Below are 22190 nucleotides of genomic sequence, written 5' to 3' on the forward strand. Positions count from 1 at the left end.
ATTAATGGTGCCTTCACAGATGTGTAAGTTACCCATGCCTTGGGCACTAATACACCCCCATACCATCAGAGATGCTGGCTTTTGAACATTGTTCCTATACCAATCTGGATGGTTCATTTCCTCTTTGTTCCGGAGGACACAACCTCCACAGTTTTGGAAAACAATTTGAAATGTGGACTCGTCAGACCACAGAACACTTGTATACTTTGCATCAGTCCATCTGAGATGAGGGTGTTGTTGATAAATGTTAGATTAGAGTATATTGGGGACTTTTTCGTCCTTTCAGGCAGATTTTTTTTCTTTGATGGCCCTAAGTTTGCTTGTGTTACTGCAAATATATTTATATCTATCTATCTATATATATATATATATATTTTTTTTTTTTTTTTTTTTTTTTTTTCATGGTCAATTTGAATAGTTTTGTTTAAAATTATTTAGTATATCAATTATACACTAGGTAATAATTTCAGTCCATTTAAGTACCAGCAAGATGAAAAAGTATGCTGGAATTCAAGGGCTTATATGAACGAAAATTAGTTAATATTTTCAAGATTTTTTCCCAGAAATTAGAAAATGCATAATTTCATTGTGTAATGACTATACAGTTAAAAAAAATAGTCATAATGTTAGTCAATGGGGACGTTTTTGTCCCATAAACTACTATTGGGTTTGGAATCTGACAAAAAACCCAAAAACAATGCATTAAAATGTGTTTCATTACTAACCTTATGTATATTCATGCCTGATTTACCACAGCCCTATAAAAACCTATAACACACTATATGGATGATAACTCACTTTGTACAATTTTTTTCAAAAATAAAAACAATGACAATTAAATTGGAATTTAAATGGTTAAAAAACAACAACAAAAATCATAACATGTCAGCCATTTTTCTTTAAACTAAAATTTATTGAGAGATTTGTCCAAAAAAAAAGTAGAAAAACATTATGAAACTGTATATTTTATACAGTTAACTCCACGCAAACTCCTTTGTCCCACACGCCATCAGACTGTACAACTCCTCTATGGGGTGGAGGGGGGGTACTAGGATGACAGGGTGTCACGACGTCGACTTTGGCGGCGCAAATTACTCCGCGGATTGCTTTCTCGAGATGCAAAACAACTGGACTGGACATCGGATGAAGGTAGATACAGGATTTAATTCTTACTTAAAAACAAGAGTGAACAAAAGGCGCGCACAAGGCGGAGACACAAACTTGACTAAGAAAACAAAAACTAGCACTTGGGCAAAACTATGGACATGAAATAAACAACACTTACTGTGGCATGAGCGGAGCATAAATCTATGAACAGGCATGAGCAGTAGAGGTAACAGAAGTAGTGGAGGTCAATCATGGCATGAAGTGAGCAGAAGTAACAGAGGTAATGTTGCCAGGCTGAATACCTGACAACTATCGGCTTAAATAGTCTCTTCATTAGTGACAACAGGTGCGTGAGTACAAACAAATAACAGGTGAAACTAATAAGTAACCATGGTGACCATACAAGGGAGCGTAAACAGGAACTAAAAAGAGTCTTAAACCAACAGGACATAACTAAAACAAAACATGATCACAAAGACATGACACAGGGGATAAAACAATAACAATACTGAAATAAACTGCAACAAAAAACTGTACAATTAACAATTAACATTTTCATAACATTGTCGCTACTGCTAGTTTCTCTTGTTATATTCTTATTTTTATTGTTATATTTTTATTCTTATTGTTGCTTTTTATGTTTATTGTTATATTTTATATTTTATTTCCATTTATACCCCCTGTATTTACTTTTTAAATTTGATCTCAATTCTGTACATTGCATTTTAATTTTCCTGAGGGTACTCTCCTGAAGGAATCAAAAAAGTACTATCTATCTATGAGGATTTTTTTTGTCCAAGTGGCTATTAAATTAGGTATGCACCATGGGGTTAAAACTTACTTCTGTGAATTATAAATTGTAATCAAGCATCTTATTTTATCCAAACAAAAATGTATTGTGGGAATATTAAAGTGCAACAGTTGTCAACAGTTATTAAATACAACATTGTGCAAAATCAACTTTCAGAGCGCATTAGGTCTAAGAATTACGGTAACGTCATCAACCAGCGACGACGTGACGCAGTCATATGCGACCATTATTTAGTGATAATCAACTTTGAATAAGATTCACTGACGCGAACAAGCTGGCACCTACAGAAGTGTTGTCAGTAACGGTAAATAGTTTTTTTCGATAACTACCGCTGGTATATTTTAGACTTCATAAAAATGCGCGAACACCATTATCAAATGCGCCTTTCAAACAAACGTAAACAAGCTAATCCTTTTAGCTCAGCTCGGTAGCATGTACATGCTAAGTGAGACACAACAACAACTTACTTTCTGTCTTGCAGACATGTTTCATGACAGCTCCCAGAGAACATACTGGACGTTTCACAGCGAGGACGAAGTGGAGCAGTTGAGATGTGAAGCCAACCAGAAGTTCAGGAAGAAGGTGCTGGAGAGTGGGAAGGTAAACACAGAACTACTCATCCCAATCCTCAAACCCTGCACACTGTCGACCGAGGGCTGGGCGATATGGCCTTTTATTAACATCTTGATATTTTTAGGCCATGTCACGATACACGATATATATCTCCATATTTTGCCTGAACCTTGATGCATATAATCACACCAATGATGATTTTATGTGTCTACATTAAAACATTCCTGTTCGTACTGCATTAATAAATGCTCATTTTAAACTTTCATGCAACTACATCAATTTACCAAAACTGTATTTATTAAACGGTTATTAAGCATTTCAAAACAGAAAGTGCAAGATTGTCAGAGACATTTTAAAACAAGCTATGAGTGCACTTTTGTGCATGATGTCACTAACATGACAAATCAAAACAACACTAAATTAAAGTGCATTTTTTTTGTACAGAACACCACTACAATAGTTTAAAACAAATAAAGTGCACTTTTGTGTATGATGTCACACAAGATCAATCAATCAATGTTTATTTATATAGCCCTAAATCACAAGTGTCTCAAAGGGCTGCACAAGCCACAACGACATCCTCGGTATAGCCCACATAAGGGCAAGGAAAAACTCACCCCAGTGGGACGTCGATGTGAATGACTATGAGAAACCTTGGAGAGGACCGCATATGTGGGTAACCCCCCCCCTCTAGGGAGACCGAATGCAATGGATGTCGAGTGGGTCTAACATAATAGTGAGAGTCCAGTCCATAGTGGATCCAGCATAACAGTAAGAGTCCAGTCCACAGTGGGGTCAGCAGGAAACCATCCTGAGCGGAGACGGGTCAGCAGCGCAGAGATGTTCCCAACTGATATACAGGCGAGCGGTCCACCCCGGGTCCCGACCCCGCACAGCCAGCACCCCATCCATGGCCACCGGATCTGTGTGTCTCCCCTTCCACAAGAGATAGGGGGGAGCAGAGGAGAAAAGAAAAGAAACGGCAGATCAACTGGTCTAAAAAAAGGGGGGCTATTCAAAGGCTAGAGTATACAAATGAGTTTTGAGATGGGACTTAAATGTTTCTACTGAGGTAGCATCTCTAACTGTTACCGGGAGGGCATTCCATAGTACTGGAGCCCCAATAGAAAACGCTCTACAGCCCGCAGACTTTTTTTGGGCTCTGGGAATCACTAATAAGCCGGAGTTCTTTGAACGCAGATTTCTTGCCGGGACATATGGTACAATGCAATCGGCAAGATAGGACGGAGCTAGACCGTGTAGTATTTTATACGTAAGTAGTAAAACCTTAAAGTCGCATCTTAAGTGCACAGGAAGCCAGTGCAGGTGAGCCAGTATAGGCGTAATATGATCAAACTTTCTTGTTCTTGTCAAAAGTCTAGCAGCCGCATTTTGTACCAACTGTAATCTTTTAATGCTAGACATAGGGAGACCCCAAAATAATATGTTACAGTAATCGAGACGAGACGTAACGAACGCATGAATAATGATCTCAGCGTCGCTAGTGGATAAAATGGAACGAATTTTAGCAATATTACGGAGATGAAAGAAGGCCGTTTTAGTAACACTCTTAATGTGTGACTCAAAGGAGAGAGTTGGGTCGAAGATAATACCCAGATTCTTTACTGAGTCGCTTTGTGTAATTGTTTGGTTGTCAAATGTTAAGGTGGTATTATCAAATAAATGTCGGTGTTTAGCAGGACCGATAATCAGCATTTCCGTTTTCTTAGTGTTGAGTTGCAAGAAGTTAGCGGACATCCATTGTTTAATTTCATTAAGACACGCCTCCAGCTGACTACAATCCGGCGTGTTGGTCAGCTTTAGGGGCATGTAGAGTTGGCTGTCATCAGCATAACAATGAAAGCTAACACCGTATTTGCGTATGATGTCGCCTAGCGGCAACATGTAAATACTAAAGAGTGCAGGGCCAAGAACCGAACCTTGGGGGACTCCGCACGTTACCTTAACATAGTCCGAGGTCACATTGTTATGGGAGACGCACTGCATCCTGTCAGTAAGATAAGAGTTAAACCACGACAAGGCTAAGTCTGACATACCAATACGTGTTTTGATACGCTCTAATAAAATGTTATGATCGACGGTATCGAAAGCAGCGCTAAGATCAAGAAGCAGCAACATAGATGACGCATCAGAATCCATCGTTAGCAGTAGATCATTAGTCATTTTTGCGAGGGCTGTCTCCGTAGAGTGATTTGCCCTGAAACCGGATTGAAAAGGTTCAATAACTGTAAAAAAATAATAAATTAGCTGCATAATAGGAAATCAAATTGTGTATGTCTTTCACTATGTGGTAGGTTACTGCGGACATTATCTCCTATTTTTTTCATATGGTGTTGATCTGGAAATGAAAGACGCCAGGCTCAATTGGGTCAGTGCTGGTTGCTTCGACATTTTGTTGGTGTGGCACCGGCCGAGATGTTGACATGTGGAGTTTCAAACACTCTTTATTCTCTAACAGGTGACTTTTCAAATGATGGTACAAATTAGTAGTGCTGCTACTTTTTGTAGCAACGCTTTTGCCGCATACTTGACATATCACGGTTGTCTGTTCAACATCTCCCCGCTTGAAGCCAAACCACCCCCTGACGATGTACCCCGTGCGTTTTTTCTTGGGAATTATTTCTTCTTCCTCCATTTGTAACCAGATTCACACCTTCTCTCCCTCGTATTGTCACTCGCACCGCTCCGCCTTCACCACCTGCCACAGCTAACGTTACCATGCCGCTACCTCTCTGCTCGGCGAGGGCGTATGACGTTGCACGTGCGACAGTATGTGACGTTTGTAAGAAGGTGCACTTGTTTTATCTCTGTGTGCGAAGGAGAGACAAGAAAGAGTGAGAAAAGCCTGTAGTGTAATGCCCACAGCTAAAAGCAACTGCGTGAGAACGTATACTCCAATATTCAAGAAATAGTAATTTTCTACATCACACAGAGACAAACCCACGATATATCGAGTATATTTGATATATCGTCCAGCCCTATGTCGACCTGACCCTGTCTTCTCCTGTTTGCTTCTGTAGCACAAAATACATGAGTCCTTGTTCCTGGAGCGCCATGAAGAAGATGTCCTCTTCAGAAACTATGAGAGAAGACTGCTGGACTTCTGCAATGTGTTTAAACCTATAATGCCCAAATCTGTCATTGTACGTATTTGCATTTTTTTTTTTTTTTTACATCATGCCAATACTGTTAAGTAGTTATTTCCTGTAAATATTATCAACGTTGTGCTTTCTGGTGCAGGGAACAGCCCTCATGTACTTCAGAAGATTCTACATGAACAACTCTCTAATGGAGTACCATCCGAAGATTATTATGTAAGTAGAAATTTTTTTTTTTTTTTTTTTTGCATCTGATCAAGCCACGGAAATGTGACTTTCTTCTTATTTATTAAGTGTGAATGGTGGAGAGGTCCCTGGGAGGTGATCTATTGCAGTGTTTTTCAACCTTTTTTGAGCCAAGGCACATTTTTTTCATTGAAAAAATCCAGAGACACACCACTAGCAGAAAACATAAAAAAAAAATGAAACTCAACAGCCGATATTGACAGTAAAAAGTCATTCTCGCAATTGTTGGATATAAATTCAAATCATAACCAACCATGCATCACTATAGCTTGTCTCAAAGTAGGTGTACTGTCACATCACGCCGTGACTTATTTTGAGTTTTTTGGTGTTTTCCTGTGTGTAGTGTTTTAGTTCTTGTCCACCGCTCCTATTTTGTTGTTAATTGTCATGTACGGATGTACTTTGTGGACGCCGTCTGCTGCTCCACTCGCTGTAAGTCTTTGCTGTCGTCCAGCATTCTGTTTTTGTTTACTTTGCAGCCAGTTCAGTTTTAGTTTCGTTATGCATAGCTATCCCTAAGCTTCAATGCCTTTTTTTTTTTTTTTTGGTTTAAGCATTAGATACCCTTTTACCTGCACCCTGTCTCCCGCTGTCGTCTGCATTATTGTGATCACGACAAACCATGTTCCCGACATCGCTACCTGCTGCCACCTACTGATATGGAAGAGTATTACACAGTTACTCTGCCGCGCTCTAGACAGCACAGACACTCAACGGCTCATTATTTGCAGATTATAATTACTGGTTTGCAAAAAATATTTTTAACCCAATTAGGTGAAATGATAATCTCCCACGGTACACTAGTGTGCCGCGGCACAGTGGTTGAAAAACACTGATCTAGTGATCACTTCCTGAGGATCCTTGATGCCGAGGAATATTCATCCATCTTGCTATGGTCTGGATCGTCTGCTGATCCTGAGCCAGTGCAGGATGGATGGATATAAACAATATCTGGGTACTTTTTCTAACAATGTTTGTACTGTAAACCTTGAGTTGTTAAAGCCCAAGTGCACCTCTCTCCTCAAGCGTGCATGTGAGTGTGGATGTGTGAAGGGTCTGAGTGAGCAAAGTATGATTGTCAAATTTAATAAAATACATTTGCAAAGAAATTAGTACGGATAACATGTTTACTCGTATAGGGATGTATACTATAAACACGTGCTGTAATAATGAAAATAACCCCTCGTTTATCACTGTTAACCGGTTCCGGGTGTACACGTGGTAAATGTATTTCTGCAAAGTAGACATTAATTATAAATCAACTATTTTCATCGCTGGAGCATAAAAAACAGTTTACTACCTTCTAAATCCAGGTGTTTACATTTTGAGAGCAAGATTAAATAACACCCTTTAATCACCTTTTAAATGTATTTGATCTAACTTGGTATTTTAATGCTGCGTGAGCCAATCAGTGGCCACAATACTTAAGAGGGCAATCTGATGACGACTATTTAGTTTTTCCTAAAAGTAATGATTCTGCATGAGGTGCGGCATTTTATTCATGAAAGTCTGCGAATGATTAGGACATAGAGTCTGAGTAGAGGCCACTAATATAGAAAGTTCTGTAATTGCTGTATTAATGCACGTGATCCGCAATATAGACAATATAAATTATATACATTTGGCTGGCGATAAAGCTTTTAATACTATCGGCATATTGTGGTAATGCATGTTGACACATTCTAGCTGTGTCCGCAAATTTGACAGTGACAACCGGATAAAGGCATCAACGCAATGTAGCGTCCTTGCTTGTGGCTAACGTCCCTCCACAGTGCAGCTTCTAAATCATAAAATCATTGCCTCCACTGCGGCGAATAAACTGTTTCTTAGAAGTATCATTATCACTGAAGGACTAGAGGACAAGGAAGAGCTAAACATGCTATATTACTCCTCATAGGAGGATACAAAAATAGCTAACCGCTAAGCTTGGGCTATTAAATGTAAACAACGGTGGGCGGATCGATTCAAACATCAACAGTAACGATACCAAGTTTAGTATGAGTATGTGGCCCATACTAGTGATTAGATATTTTATCACCACAAAATTGTTTACAAACTTACTTAAGAAATAAGAGCTAATAGTAGTTTTTGCTTTAATATATTTTGCTCTATTAAGTTTATTAATTGTGAATGTAATGAAAGCAAATAAGGAAATATTACAAATAGTAACTGATTGTTACACTGCCATACTTTTTTTTGTCAAATTACAGTTGTGATCAAAAATGTAATCAATTAATGTACCTGAAAATGTTAAGCGTGAACATTGGTATAACCAATACTGTCCCTGTAGCTACTTAGTCTTGGATCGATACAATTAGTTTTGGACAATACTACAACTTTGGCTAAGTATTCAAACAGAAGAATAAGTGATTATTACAATTGAACAGAAGTGTAGATTGAAACATGTTACAACAGAAAATAACTAGATTTGAACAGTAAATTGGCAAGTAGATCAAAATAAAACAACTGAAATTGAGGCAATATGTAACTAAATTAGGAGCCTTTGTAACCTGTTACCAAATGGTTCTGTTATCATTCATTCATGCCAAATAATACAGGGATATTAATCGTCTTCACACCAGGCTGCAATACTACGGTATATACAGTACAGGCCAAACGTTTGGACACACCTTCTCCTCATTCAATGCATTTTCTTTGTTTTTATTACAATTTACGTTGTAGATTGTCACTGAAGGCATCAAAACTATGAATGAACACATGTGGAGTTATGTACTTAACAAAAAAAAAAGGTGAAATAACTGAAAACATGTTTTATATTCTAGTTTCTTCAAAATAGCCACCCTTTGCTCTGATTACTGCTTTGCACACTCTTGGTATTCTCTCGATGAGCGTCAAGCACACCTGTGAAGTGAAAACCATTTCAGGTGACTACCTCTTGAAGCTCATCGAGAGAATGCAAAGCAGTGCAAAGGGTGGCTATTTTGAAGAAACTAGAATATAAAACATGTTTTCATTCATAGTTTTGATGCCTTCGGTGACTATCTACAATGTAAATAGTCATGAAAATAAAGAAAACGCATTGAATGAGAAGTTGTGTCCAAACATTTGGCCTGTACTGTATCTACGGCCATATTGGCCAAATTGAAATACCTGATGAAAACTATAGCCTTACTTTCATCCTTTTGGGTTCCAGGCTGACGTGTGCATACCTGGCCTGCAAGGTGGAAGAGTTCAATGTTTCCAACAGCCAGTTTGTGGGCAATCTCGTGCAGGAGACTCCGGCCGAGCAGGAGCGCGTTTCAGAGCAGATCCTGGAGTACGAGCTGCTTCTTGTCCAGCAACTCAACTTCCACCTGGTAGTCCACAACCCCTACAGACCCCTGGAGGGCCTGCTCATCGACCTCAAGGTGGGTGTTTGTGGACTGATAACATTGTGTCGCCGTTGGAGATCTCAATCAAATGTGTCTTTCAGACAAGATATCCTCCACTGGAGAACCCCGAGTCACTGAGGAAGAATGTGGACGACTTTCTGGGGTATGCAGCCATGACAGACGCAGGGCTGCTGTTTCCCCCGTCACAGATCGCCCTCACTGCTATCCTGAATAGCGTCTCACGAGCTGGTCTCAACATAGAAAGGTATCCCATGACTCTTTATATTCTACAAACAAAAATCCTCATTTATTTCATGGCTGAATGTTTTATCTGCTAGCTACCTGACTGGATGCTTCGGACTGAAGGATGACAAGGAAACCCTCTCCAAGATGTACGATTCCATGCGACGTGAGTAAAGCGCACTTTCAGCTTGTTGCCACAAGATGGCGACGTTGCATCTTCTTAAGGCTGACTGCTGTCTGCCTGGTGTAGGGATTAAAAGCCTCCTGAAGAAATACCAACTTCCACAACCTGCGGAAGTGAATGTTTGCAAGCAAAGGTTGGCCAAGATCCACGCGGAATTTGGAAGTTCAAACAAGTAAGGCTGGAAAAAAAACATAACTCAACAGACATATTGGGAAAAAATGCATTTTTTTTTACATCATAAATTTAAGAATTGTTATGTTCTGTTTGGTTCCATCCATCCATCCATTTTCTACTGCTTGTCCCTATATATTTTTTAAATACAATTGAATGTTCTCAGAGAGTTAATAATATCCAATATTTATAATACATTCTACTTTCACAAATGCTCCATTTTGAGTGACTGTGAAATAGAAAATTAAATTAAACAAAATACACGTTGAACCATGAAAACATTTGTCATTATAAATGTAAATGTTCAATGTCAAATTTGATAACGTTCAGAAATCTATATTTAATTGAAGTATGGATGGACTTTGTAAAATAGAAAATTTAACAAAATTAAATACATGTTTAATCATAAAACACATTTAACATTTTTAATGTAATGTTTTCAATATTAAATGTTTAATTTTAAATCTTTTTTTAGAATTGATATACATTTTGAAGATATTTATTTTAAAATGTTTCATCTTTTGCAGATGTTTGTTATTTTGTGTAAGTTTTAGGTCATTTTATTTGGTGGAAAAAAATTTTTTTTACAATAAACTAAAATATTTAAAATAGTTAAAGATTACTAAATATATTTGCAACACATTCTACCCTCACAAAGATAATAATGCTCTGTTTTTGAGTAACTCCGTAAAATAGAAATTAAACAAAAAACATGTTTAACTGTAAAAACATAACATTTTAAAGATACATTTAATTTTTTTTAAGAATTCAAATATGTTTATACATGAAAAAAATCCATCTTTTGGTGTGTGGTTTTTTTTAATTGCGTTTCTTAAGTAGGTTTTTTATTATATAAAATTTTGGAAAAATACACTAAATATATTTACAAAACATTCCTCCATCATAAAAATATCGCTACGTTTAAGTGACTCTAAAATAGAAAATTCAGTGAAACAAAATAAATGTTTAACTTTAAACATTTTTTAAAAATTAAAATAAATGTTCATTAAATTTCAAAAATATGTCTATTTGAAAATGTTCCATCTGTTGGAGCTGTTTTGCCTATATATAAAAAATCGTTGTAAAAAAGTATTTTAATTTATTTTTTTACAATAAAAGACATAATTGTTATTAAACAAAACTAAATATATTTATAACACGTTCTACCTTCACACAAAGATAATGCTCTGTCTTGAGTGACTGTAAAATGTAAAATTGAATGAAACAAACTTTTTTAATGTTAAACTTTTTAAAACTAAAATACATGTATATACATTTTAGAAATATGTTTATATTTAAAAAAAACATTTTTTGGCATTTGTTTAATAGGTTTTTGTATTCAAAATAATTGTCATTTGTTACTAGACAAAAATATTTCAAATTATTGTTAATACAACTGTAATGAAATCAAAGTGAGATAAATATTCATAATTTGTGTATTTAAAAAAAGTGTATTATCGAGGTTATCTTCTGAGCTCTTGGTCAATTATTTGGCTACATTAGATGGACCAAATCTTGACGAGACAAGTACAACCACAAAAATAAAACATCTTTCTAAAGACAGAGCATTATCATCTTTGTAAAGGCAGCGTTGTTTTAATCGTATGATATTGGGACAACTTGCGAGCTACGTTCTATGTCACACATTTTCAGCTCCGCTAACAAACCTTTGACAGTTGTACGTCACGTCACACCACTTTGTTTTTATTTCAACTGCCAGGTTGTCGTATCTAAGATGCAAAAAGGTTCAGAATCAGGTAGAAAAATAAAAAGGAACACATTGGCCTGTATGAAATACGAGAAAGGACAGCAAGGGTACGCTACCCGACACTCGGTGAGGTTCCTACAGTGAACGGTATGACAGTGCAGCTTTCAATCACGAGGTGAAATCTGCGCTTGAAGCTAAGAGAACAGTCGAAAAGTGTAAAAATGCGTGTGTTCCAGCACCTGCTTGGGCTGGAGAGACTGCAGAGAAGTGAACCATTGGTGACGATGGGGTTATTAACACATGCACTTATGTACAGTACGTCTTAAGTAAGACCACCTTTCTGCTGTTTTGCTACAAACTCTATAGAAGTTGACGATACAAAAACGGTTAAAAGAGGAAGAGCTGGACGTGTGTCGAAAGGACGTTATTAAGGCTTGTGTTAAAATTCCCTGAAGAACGCAGACGATGCTACTTCAGTACTTTGGTTGCTACCATGCCCACGTCCATAGCTCACTGCAGCTCAGGTCCATCGTTCAACACGGCGTCTGTGTCTAAAGCATATTTGGGAAAGGCAAGGACAATGTTCATATATGTCCTCTCCAACGGAGGACGGCCATATTGCTTTTTTGATCTATGGGGGGATCGCAGGCCACATGCTGCAAAATACAACTCCCGGCCTCCTTCACATGACCTGGATGGCGGCAGCTAGCGACATGATGGTGCACTCGGTCCTGGAAGATAAAGTCAACATGTCGGGGAAGGGGTAAAAAAAAAAAAAATGAAAAGAAAAGGGTACACGCTGTCACTATTTACTAGTGTAGTAAATGTACTCACTTGATTAGAGTGATATGAGGGAAGACTATGTCTGATGGAAACGACACAACTACACATACAGTACAGGCCTGAAGTTTGGACACACCTTCTCATTCACAACACAGCTGATAAAGCAAGACATTCCACTAATCAACCCTGATAAGGAACACCGGTGAAGTAAAAACCATTTCAGGTGACTAGCTCTTGAAGCTCATCAAGAGAATGCCAAGTGTGCAAAGCAGTAATCAGAGCAAAGGGTGGCTATTTTGAAGAAACTAGAGTACATAACTCCACATGTATTCATTTATAGTTTTGATGCCTTCAGTGACAATCTACAATGTAAATAGTCATGAAAATAAAGAAAACACATTGAATGAGAAGGTGTGTCTAAACTTTTGGCCTGTACTGTATGTCAATGGCGATGAAAGATGGTCACAAACATGTCACTTTTTGTCTTTTCGTTCGACAGCAAACGCAAGCGTGGCTACGAGGATGACGGCCATGTCGCAAAAGAGCCGCGCCTGACAGAAGAGGTGAGGCAATAATCCAATATTTCTGTTTCACACTGTTGCAAACGAGCGATTAAAAAAAGTGTTTCTTTTACTACAGGAGTGGACTGATGAAGACCTAATTTGATCAATTGTTTGCTTTCATTCTGGGATGATAAAAAAATAAAAGCTATTTTTCTAAACATTGTCTTCTTAATGTGATTTGGGGTGCAACTGATTCTCAAACTAAACCAAAGAAACATTTGATTAAAGTACAGTGTTTTCTTTTCCTATATTCAAACAGTATAATGTTAGTGGCCAAATATATTAAATATACTTGTTAGATAAAACCTCCGCCTTGTTTTTAATGAATACTTAGGCCTACAACGCTAATGTTGGTCATTATGGGGGCACTTGGAGAGCCAAGTGTTTTCTGAGGTGGTAATTGGTGAAAAACCACAGTCATAAAAGATTAAAAACATACTGTAATATATAGCTAAAATGTAAAAAATTAATGATACAATTATATATGTTGAGTCTATTAGATTGATAAAAAGAATACCAGTGTGCAGCTTATTAGACATCACCAAATTCTAGTTTTTTTTTTAAAGAAGTTAGAGTTTCAGTGTTTTATCATTTGTTATTGCTGCTATCTATTTTTACATTAAAAAAAAACGTTTATTTTTTTAATACTTTGCTTGTCCTTACTTTTCAATGGACAAGTTTATTTCTGTAACAGCCGAATGAGCAACACAGTTAAAGTATAAATGCATATCTATGAATTAGTCATGTTTGTTGTAAGTACATGCCCAAAAAATATCTCAAGCTGAATTTAACAGACGGTCGCTAAATCAAAGCCACTGAGTTTGTGCACGCTTTATAATCCGATTAGTCTTTGAGATAGTCAATGACTAGTCGACTATCAAATTAGTCGTTGGTTGCAGCCCTAAAGGTGACAACAAAGCAATGCATCGACTACTTTACAAAAACTGTTTAATAAGTGCATGCATGTCTGATACAGTCTGTACTATTTTCAAAAAACATCTGCTGTAAACACTTTGCATTATACTTGGATCCTCTGATTATGCCTGGCATTGCAAAGTTTGAAGAAGGAAAAAAAAAAGCTTAACCAAACAATCAAAAAACAGCTGAGGGAGAATAATTCAGCTCATCTCATTTACAAACTCATGATTCCAGCAAGATAATTTATTCTTATATAAAATAACCAGTTTTTCTTTTCTCCAATCTAGAAAAAAAATAATGCTTGTCTCAGCACTTGGCGGATCACAAACTTTAAAGAAGTCAGTCACTAATTACAGTATAAAAGCATCTTCGCTCTGAATCCAGTTACAAACAAAAGAGACGACTTAGCTTCTTCATGTCGGTTTCCTCATATGAAGCAAAAGGGGGCGGGGTTACTTTGGCAATCTGTGCTAGCAAGGAACAGAGAATCCAATCCAAACCTTCTCCCTCCATGAGAAGGGATTTGAAGCGACCCAAGTAGGAATGGAAATAAAGAGTTGTCTTATTCGAACTGCATACTCAGCTGTTGTTGCATAGCTCTTGGTGGTGGCCGACACGACAAGATGGATGGGACATGATGGTGTTGCCATGGAGATGAAGTGGAGGACATGCGGCGGTCTCCTCACAGTGCAGCACCCGGGGTGGAGGAGAGTTGGCGTGTGTTGTGTGGGGGTGAAGATGGGAGTGAAGGGAGGTGAGAGGGTGTGGGACTACCTGTTGCTGTTGGACATGGCGTACTGAGCCTGCTTCTGCTGCAGGAGCTCCGTGATGGCCAGCAGCTTTTTTAACACGTGCTGCGGTAACGACAGAGAAACAGTAAGTTTGACACTGTTGTTACAGAGGATATTTACACATGATGGTGACTAAGACATGTTTAACGTTGATTTTTGAAAATTGGCGACCTTTTAAGGATGTTTTCATTGGAGTTTTTTTTATTGCTGATTCCAATACGAGTGTTATTGACAGAGTAACAATATCAACACAGTATTTAAACTAGTTCCCTTAATTTAGTTTATTATATCCAATTCGTTGATCAAAACAAAGTCATTAGTGCACAAAACAAACACTCCTATCTGCTACTCATTTTGGTTTTGCCCCTAAAGTCCTCCTGTCTCCAGGGAATTATTAGCTCAGTTTGTAAACATTACCACAATTTTTTTGGAAAAAATTAAAATCAGAATCAGAATCAGAAATACTTTATTAATCCCAAAGGGAGATTAATAATCTCGAGTATCAATGAAATAGTGATGCTACCTTTGGTATCGACAACACCAATCAGCCCTCCTCTTACGTGTCATGTACTGACTACAACAATACTGACCAACAGACAGACGTTATATTATCCTCTCTCCAACGCTTATTAATATACGTATTAATTTCCTGTTAATAACTTCTTACTTTATGCTACAACACTTCTTAAACTTTAGCAAGCACTTATTTCTTGGTGTTGTTTAAAGCTCGCTTAGCTATTAGCATGTCTGCTCCGAGCTTGCTCTCGGTGTGTAACATCCTCCAGTGAGAATGACACGGGGGAACCTCACTTCTTTTTTGGAATTTGCCTATCGTTCACAATCATTATGAGAGACAAGAATAAGGGTCTTTTTTTCTCTTTAGGATTCTGAAGATGTGGCTAATGGGAGTCATCTTGGTAACCTTCAAAGCCCTCTAAAACAACTTCAAAACCCTCCAGCAACGTTTTATATACATGCTGCAAGTCTATATATAATGTAGTAACAGACACGGGCTTTGTACCGAGGATGTCGTTGTGGCTTGTGCAGCCCTTTGAGACACTTGTGATTTAGGGCTATATAAATAAAGATTGATTGATATAATGTAGTAACAGACACATTCATAACAATATGTAATATGTTTTATATACACACTCCAAGTCTATATATAATGTAGTAACAGACACCTTCATAACAATATGTAATATGTACAATATTTACCATATTTTGGTAATTTTAATCATTGCTGAAAAAAATCCCACGGCGCATGTATTTCCGTTTTCATAGCAGTGCACTTCCGACTTCTAGCAACAAATGTGTTCCTACTAACAGGAACAAACGCCAGTGTGTTTTCTAATTAGGGCAGATTCAGTAACAAACAACAAAGATGACTATTTTTGAAAAATTGAGGATTCACAACCTTGTTTTTTTGAAGCTGAATATATGGAGGATGAACTGCTACTCATAGAAGTCAGGACGAAAGAAGAATGAGACGTTGGAGCAGGCGGAAGCTAAGAGAGTGAGGTGAATCGATGCTGCAAAATGTAGAATTTAAAGCAAAGCTATTTCGACATAATCGGAATGCTTACCCAAATAAACTGGAAAAAATGTCCCTGGCCAGTTGGACCAAACAGACAACTGTCCATCAAGTGAGTTGCACTTTATACTGATCGTGATACACGTAGCACGTCATGTGTGTATTATGACAGACAGCATATGCTGCAGAGCTAGCTGTGTACAAACAAAACATGAAATGTGGGCTAATACTTTACAGATACTGTAATATGATTGTTCATGTTTTTCAGTCAGTACAGATTGGTGTCCTATCACATTGTTGTGTATCACAAACTCAAATGCGTTTTGTGTTCTCGTGGGAGCTAGCTTATCTCTTGCCGTAGTTAGCTTTTACGGCTAATACCGAAGCACGCCGATGTGTTACTACGCTAGAAAAATAGTTCCTCCGTATTTGCGCTTACAATAACAATGTCACTACAGCTTGGTAATTAAAAAGGAACGTAAATTAAGTATTGTTGATGTTTTTTGAATGTATTTTTAAAGTGATTTAGAGGTCGATTTGATTGCTCCCATTAGCTGTATCGCTAGCTAGAAAGAACGAGCCAATTTTAATGTTAGAAAGCGTAAAAAAAGTATTTTGTCTTCTTGTCTCTCATAATGATTGTGAACAATAGGCAAAATTCCCCAAAAAAAGTGCAGTTCCCCTTTAAGATACTAAGAAATGCAGAGTATTTGTCGTATTGGAGGTGATTATTATTAATTTAGTGGAGCAGCTTCACACTGTGTATAGAGACAAATATTAGCTGCTGGCTGCTTGTCAGACGGGGGACTAAAAATGTTGTGTCAGCCAGAGGAGATCCCCGTTGGTGATCGGCATTAAAATGCATATTTTTCCAGGAAAATGGGCCAATACTGATTGGTGGCTGATCGATCAGCAAATTGCTAGTTTTAATTATCATTTAGTTCCATCTTCATCAAGGGGTTGAGTTGTAAGCACAATGTCTGATTGTGTGCCCATAGAACATAAAGCTGAAGTTTTGTTCAAGTACTATTATCACTGGAGGACTACAGGAATGGGAACATTTAAGCATGCTGCACACTGAGCAAGACGGCACAAGAAGCTAACCACTAAAGCTTCAATGTAAAGTCAGGGTGATCAATGCAGATGTCAATACTATGTCGATACCCAATACATAAACAATATTAAAGTGATAAGATCAATTTTTTTAAATTTTTAAAAAAATATTATTTATATTTATCCATCCATTTTCTACCGCTTGTCTCTTTTTGGGGTCGTGGGGGGTGCCGTAGCCTATCTGAGCTGCATTCGGGCGGAAGGCGGGGTACACCATTTAAAAAATATATATATTTTTGGTGTTTTTTGTTATTGTTTACAAAGTCAGGGAATAAGTATCCGAATACAGGAAGGCTTTGGGGGCAAAACCCAAATGATTTAAATGGGAGCCAATAATAGTTTTTCCTTTTATTTACTGTGCACTAGCTACTTTGTTTTGTGAGTATTGAATACCACACATTTAATACATCGTCTGATTTACAACAATACTAGGAAATTCTAATCTAATAAAATAAGTTTTATAAAAATGTTTACTTTAGTTATTTGCTGTCAAACATTTTATTGGATCGGGACACAAAACCGGATTGGATATGACGCCAGAAATGTTGATCGGTAAATCTGTAGTTCTTATTATTATTCTGCCAACTAAACATTTTTGAGGGATTAATTTACCATTTCTTACAAAAAATGCATGCACGCGTTCATCATGACAGAACGCATGGCAGTCATCAAAGACCTTTCCAGGTCATCGGACATTTTGGGCATCCAATTTATGGAAAGATATGGGCTAGTTTCTTTTTTTTTCAGTTAGTTTGTGGAATGTTCTAATCCGGGACATGTTGATTTTGTCTGTTGAATGTGTAAAAAATGTTTTAAAAATAAAATAATAACTTTGAACACTTTGAACACCCTTACCCTAGAACTTTAGCTTTGACGTGTACAAAGCTGAGAACATAAAGGAACACGGTGACTATCCATCCATCTATCCATTTCTACCGCTTGTCCTTTGGTGACTACCGAGATGCTAAATTGTGAGCGTGACAGTCAGTGTTGCAGACAAAACAAAACGTTTCACCTGCTGAGCCCCTCTCTCGTTACTGAGCGTCCGCAGCTCATCGGAGTGTGTGGCGCAGAGCTCATGCAACGCAGCCAGGTCTCGGGACAGATCAGTCCTAAAGTGCTCTGTGGCTTCAGGGAGGTCAGGAACGTTCTGGAAACAAACCATAGACATAGTTAGAGTCCACTCTTATATACAGTACAGGCCAAAAGTTTCAATGTGTTTTCTTTATTTTCATGACTATTTACATTGTAGATTGTCACTGAAGGCATCAACACTATAAATGAACATGTGGAGTTATGTACTTATCAAAACAAGGTGAAATAACTGAAAACATGTTTTATATTTTAGTTTCTTTAAAATAGCCACCCTTTGCTCTGATTACTGCTTTGCACACTCTTGGCATTCTCTCGATGAGCTTCAAGAGGTAGTCACCTGAAATGGTTTTCACTTCACAGGTGTGTTTGAAGCTCATCGAGAGAATGTGCAAAGCAGTAATCAGAGCAAAGGGTGGCTATTTTGAAGAAACTAGAATATAAAATATGTTTTTAGTTATTTCACCTTTTTTTGTTAAGTACATAACTCCACATGTGTTCATTTATAATTTTGATGCCTTCAGTGACAATCTACAATGTAAATATCGTATTTTTCGGACTATAAGTCGCAGTTTTTTTCATAAATTGGCCGGGGGTGCGACTTATACTCAGGAGCGACTTATGTGTGAAATTAACACATTACCGTAAAATATCAAATAATATTATTTAGCTCATTCACGGAAGAGACTAGACGTATAAGATTTCATGGGATTTAGAGATTAGGAGTGTCAGATTGTTTGGTAAACATATAGCATGTTCTACATGTTATAGTTATTTGAATGACTCTTACCATAATATGTTACGTTAACATACCAGTTGGTTATTTATGCCTCATATAACATACACTTATTCAGCCTGTTGTTCACTATTCTTTATTTATTTTAAATTGCCTTTCAAATGTCTATTCTTGGTGTTGGGTTTTATCAAATAAATTTCCCCAAAAAATGTGACTTATACTCCAGTGCGACTTATATATGTTTTTTCCTTCTTTATTATGCATTTTCGGCCGGTGCGACTTATACTCCGGAGCGACTTATACTCCGAAAAATACGGTAGTCATGAAAATAAAGAAAAGGCATTGAATGAGAAGGTGTGTCCAAACTTTTGGCTTGTACTGTATGTGTGTTCATACAAATGGTACTCACCCCCAACTCATCCAGAAACATGATCATCCTATGCTTATTGTTTTTGATGAAAGGATTCACACCCTCCATGTAAGGCTCCTATTTGCAGGACACAACTAGTTCAGATGATGACATAACGGTTAGCACTTCCCAGTAGGGCATCCCATACCTTAGCACCAAATTCCACGAGGTTAGCCAAGTTCTGGACAGACTTTGCCACCAGTGTCAGGGTCCTGCCTGCTGTTGATGATGGAGGGTCTGCAAAAAGACAAAAAACAGCTTAATGAAACCATATTGCTGACTTATACTGTATGTACGGTATTTTTCAGACTATAAGGCGCATATAAAATCCTTTAAATTTCTCAAAAATCGATAGTGCGTGTTGTATACAGATTAATTCTGGTGGTGCTTACTGACCTCGAAGCAATTTTATCTGGTGCATGGTGTAATGATAAATGTGACCAGTAGATGGCAGTCACACAAGAGATGTGTGGACTGCAGGTTCACTGACACCTGTTTAATAAATGAAGCAAGCAAGACTAAAATGATGTTTCATTGAGAATATAGAATATTAATAACAGTGCTCAAAAATCTGTGAAAATGTTTTAGTACAACTTTGTTAAGCTACGAAGCCATACTTCTTGATAAAACGCAGAGCATTATGGCTACTGTAGTCTTACGTACCGTGCTTCAACATACGGGTATTATTGCGGCCCTGCCAGAAACCTGAGGGTTACAGGTTCGCTCCCCGCCTCTTGACATCCAAATCGCTGCTGTTGTGTCCTTGGGCAGGACAATTCACCCTTGCCCTTGAATGATAGGTGGTGGTCGGAGGGGCCGTAGGCGCAAACTGGCAGCCACGCTTCCGCCAGTCTACCCCAGGGCAGCTGTGGCTACGAAAGTAGCTTACCACCACCAGGTGCGAATGAATGATGGGTTCTGACTTCTCTGTGAAGCGCTTTGAGTGTCTAGAAAAGCGCTATATAAATCTAATCCATTATTATTATTATTATCCCGATTGTAGCTGAGATAGGCTCCAGCGCCCCCCGCGACCCCAAAGGGAATAAGCGGTAGAAAATGGATGGATGGATGATTATGATTATTATGGTGTGTGTATAAGGACCCTATTAGGAGACATGTTATGTGACATTTTGTTTCGCAATATGATGCTAACCCAACTTTTCTTACCTATTGGTACCTGCTATTGTGTATTTGAGATCTGCATAAATCCCAAAAATGTGTACATGTCCGCCATTGTAGTCTGCGCTGTAGTCAATAAGCTCCTTCTTTTTCTCCATCCTCTTGTTGTGGGGCATTCATCCTACACTGTTGCCAATTCTAATACAAAGTAGCATACAGTTCTAACTTGTATCTGTCAGTACACTTGCTTTAGAAGCGCTAAAAACAACCGGCGGGGAGAAGACGCTGTCGAAGTGGAACCATGTAAATGAGACTGCCAACAAATCGGCGCAACCTGAAAAGACGGTTAAAAAACTGGCTTGAAGATGGTCTGTAAAACAATCTATGCAAAATTTTGACCACAGAACTACCATTACATGTTATGTAGACCACAAAGAAATGTTTTAAATGTAGAATAAAAAAATCATACTATGACCCCTTTAATGCGGTGTGCCTTTTGTATCAAAATAGACCCACTCATCGACAATATGCTTTATAATCATGTGCGCCCTATGGTCCAGAAAATAACGTAAATTCAGATTATAAACACTCACCAGCAATGATGTTGAACATTCTCGGGTTGAGGATTGCTGGACAGATGAGTCTGAGAAAGACGAAACCACTGGGAGACAAAAGGATGAGAAAGAGACACTTTTTTTTTTTGCATGCAAATTACCAGCATTGAATGTCCTTACATGCCTTATTTTATAATAAATAAATAACTAATAAATCCTGATTTTCCAAAGTACGGCCATCAGCACATGACAGTGACTCGAGAATAGCGATGATAATCACGTTATTCAAGCATAGTGCTGATATTTGTCTGAAAATATTGTGTCTTTTCCTTCCAATGTTCACTGAGGCGCATCAGTACACAATATCATACACCATCTTGAATAAATAAGCTTATTTCTGTGTAACTGTGTACTGTAAGTATGACTCTTTACAATAGTGCTGTCTTCCACAAAGAATTTTCATAGTCAAATATGATTAGTCAGATTTTGACAATAGTCCCCATCATCAACATCAGTCATATCTGTTTTTTTGGTTTTAATTTTTTTTAGGAAAGCAATAAACAGTGATATGTACTAATGTGCATTGACTGGTCACTAGGTGTCCGTAATGTCACATGGATGTAGATCTAGTCACTGAAAGGTGACTAGATCAAGTTAATGAAAAAAACATAAAAATAATACAGCCTTTCATTAAAGTGAACAATACAGATCTTATTTGTGATATGTTCCACCTCAGAAAAATGCTGACTAATTTGATAAACAAATAAACGTGGTAGAGAATGGATAGTTTAGGGCGGTCTTAGGCTCTGGCACAACACTGAGAAGACATCAAACTTGATTAAATGGAGGAAGTAAAAGTCGTTCCAAAGTTTACGTATGTAAGTCGCACCGGAATGTAAGTCGCACCGGCCGAAAATGCATAATAAAGAAGGAAAAAAACATATATACCGTATTTTTAGGACTATAAGTCTCAGTTTTTTTCATAGCTTGGCCGGGCTCAAGTGCGACTTATATGTTTTTTTCCTTTTTTATTATGCATTTTCGGCAGGTGCGACTTATACTCCGAAAAATATGGTAAGTCGCA

The 22190-nt window shown here is 37.7% G+C and overlaps 2 protein-coding genes across 3 annotated transcripts in view; one reads left to right on the forward strand and one right to left on the reverse strand.

The window, feature by feature from the left end:
* The first annotated feature begins 2097 nt into the window (after positions 1-2097).
* ccnh (cyclin H) lies at positions 2098-12998 on the forward strand. The gene is made up of 10 exons (XM_061986657.2): positions 2098-2222; positions 2400-2518; positions 5533-5655; positions 5753-5826; positions 9011-9224; positions 9290-9453; positions 9527-9597; positions 9682-9787; positions 12777-12840; positions 12917-12998. The coding sequence occupies exons 2-10, from the start codon at positions 2402-2404 to the stop codon at positions 12941-12943; spliced, it is 960 nt and encodes a 319-aa protein (XP_061842641.1). The 5' UTR covers positions 2098-2222; positions 2400-2401; the 3' UTR covers positions 12944-12998.
* The window catches only part of rasa1a (RAS p21 protein activator (GTPase activating protein) 1a), a 71381-nt gene continuing 60665 nt past the window's right edge, over positions 11475-22190 (reverse strand). For both annotated transcript variants that reach the window (XM_061986643.2, XM_061986645.2), the window contains exons 21-26: positions 21146-21213; positions 19582-19670; positions 19434-19511; positions 18212-18346; positions 14533-14612; positions 11475-12225 (exon numbers count right to left, since the gene is read on the reverse strand). In XM_061986643.2, the coding sequence (XP_061842627.1) occupies positions 12177-12225; positions 14533-14612; positions 18212-18346; positions 19434-19511; positions 19582-19670; positions 21146-21213 (499 nt within the window). In that variant the 3' untranslated portion in view covers positions 11475-12176. The remainder of the gene's footprint in view (positions 12226-14532; positions 14613-18211; positions 18347-19433; positions 19512-19581; positions 19671-21145; positions 21214-22190) is intronic.

Source organism: Nerophis lumbriciformis, linkage group LG12, assembly GCF_033978685.3.
Source record: "Nerophis lumbriciformis linkage group LG12, RoL_Nlum_v2.1, whole genome shotgun sequence".
NCBI classification, from domain to species: domain Eukaryota; kingdom Metazoa; phylum Chordata; class Actinopteri; order Syngnathiformes; family Syngnathidae; genus Nerophis; species Nerophis lumbriciformis.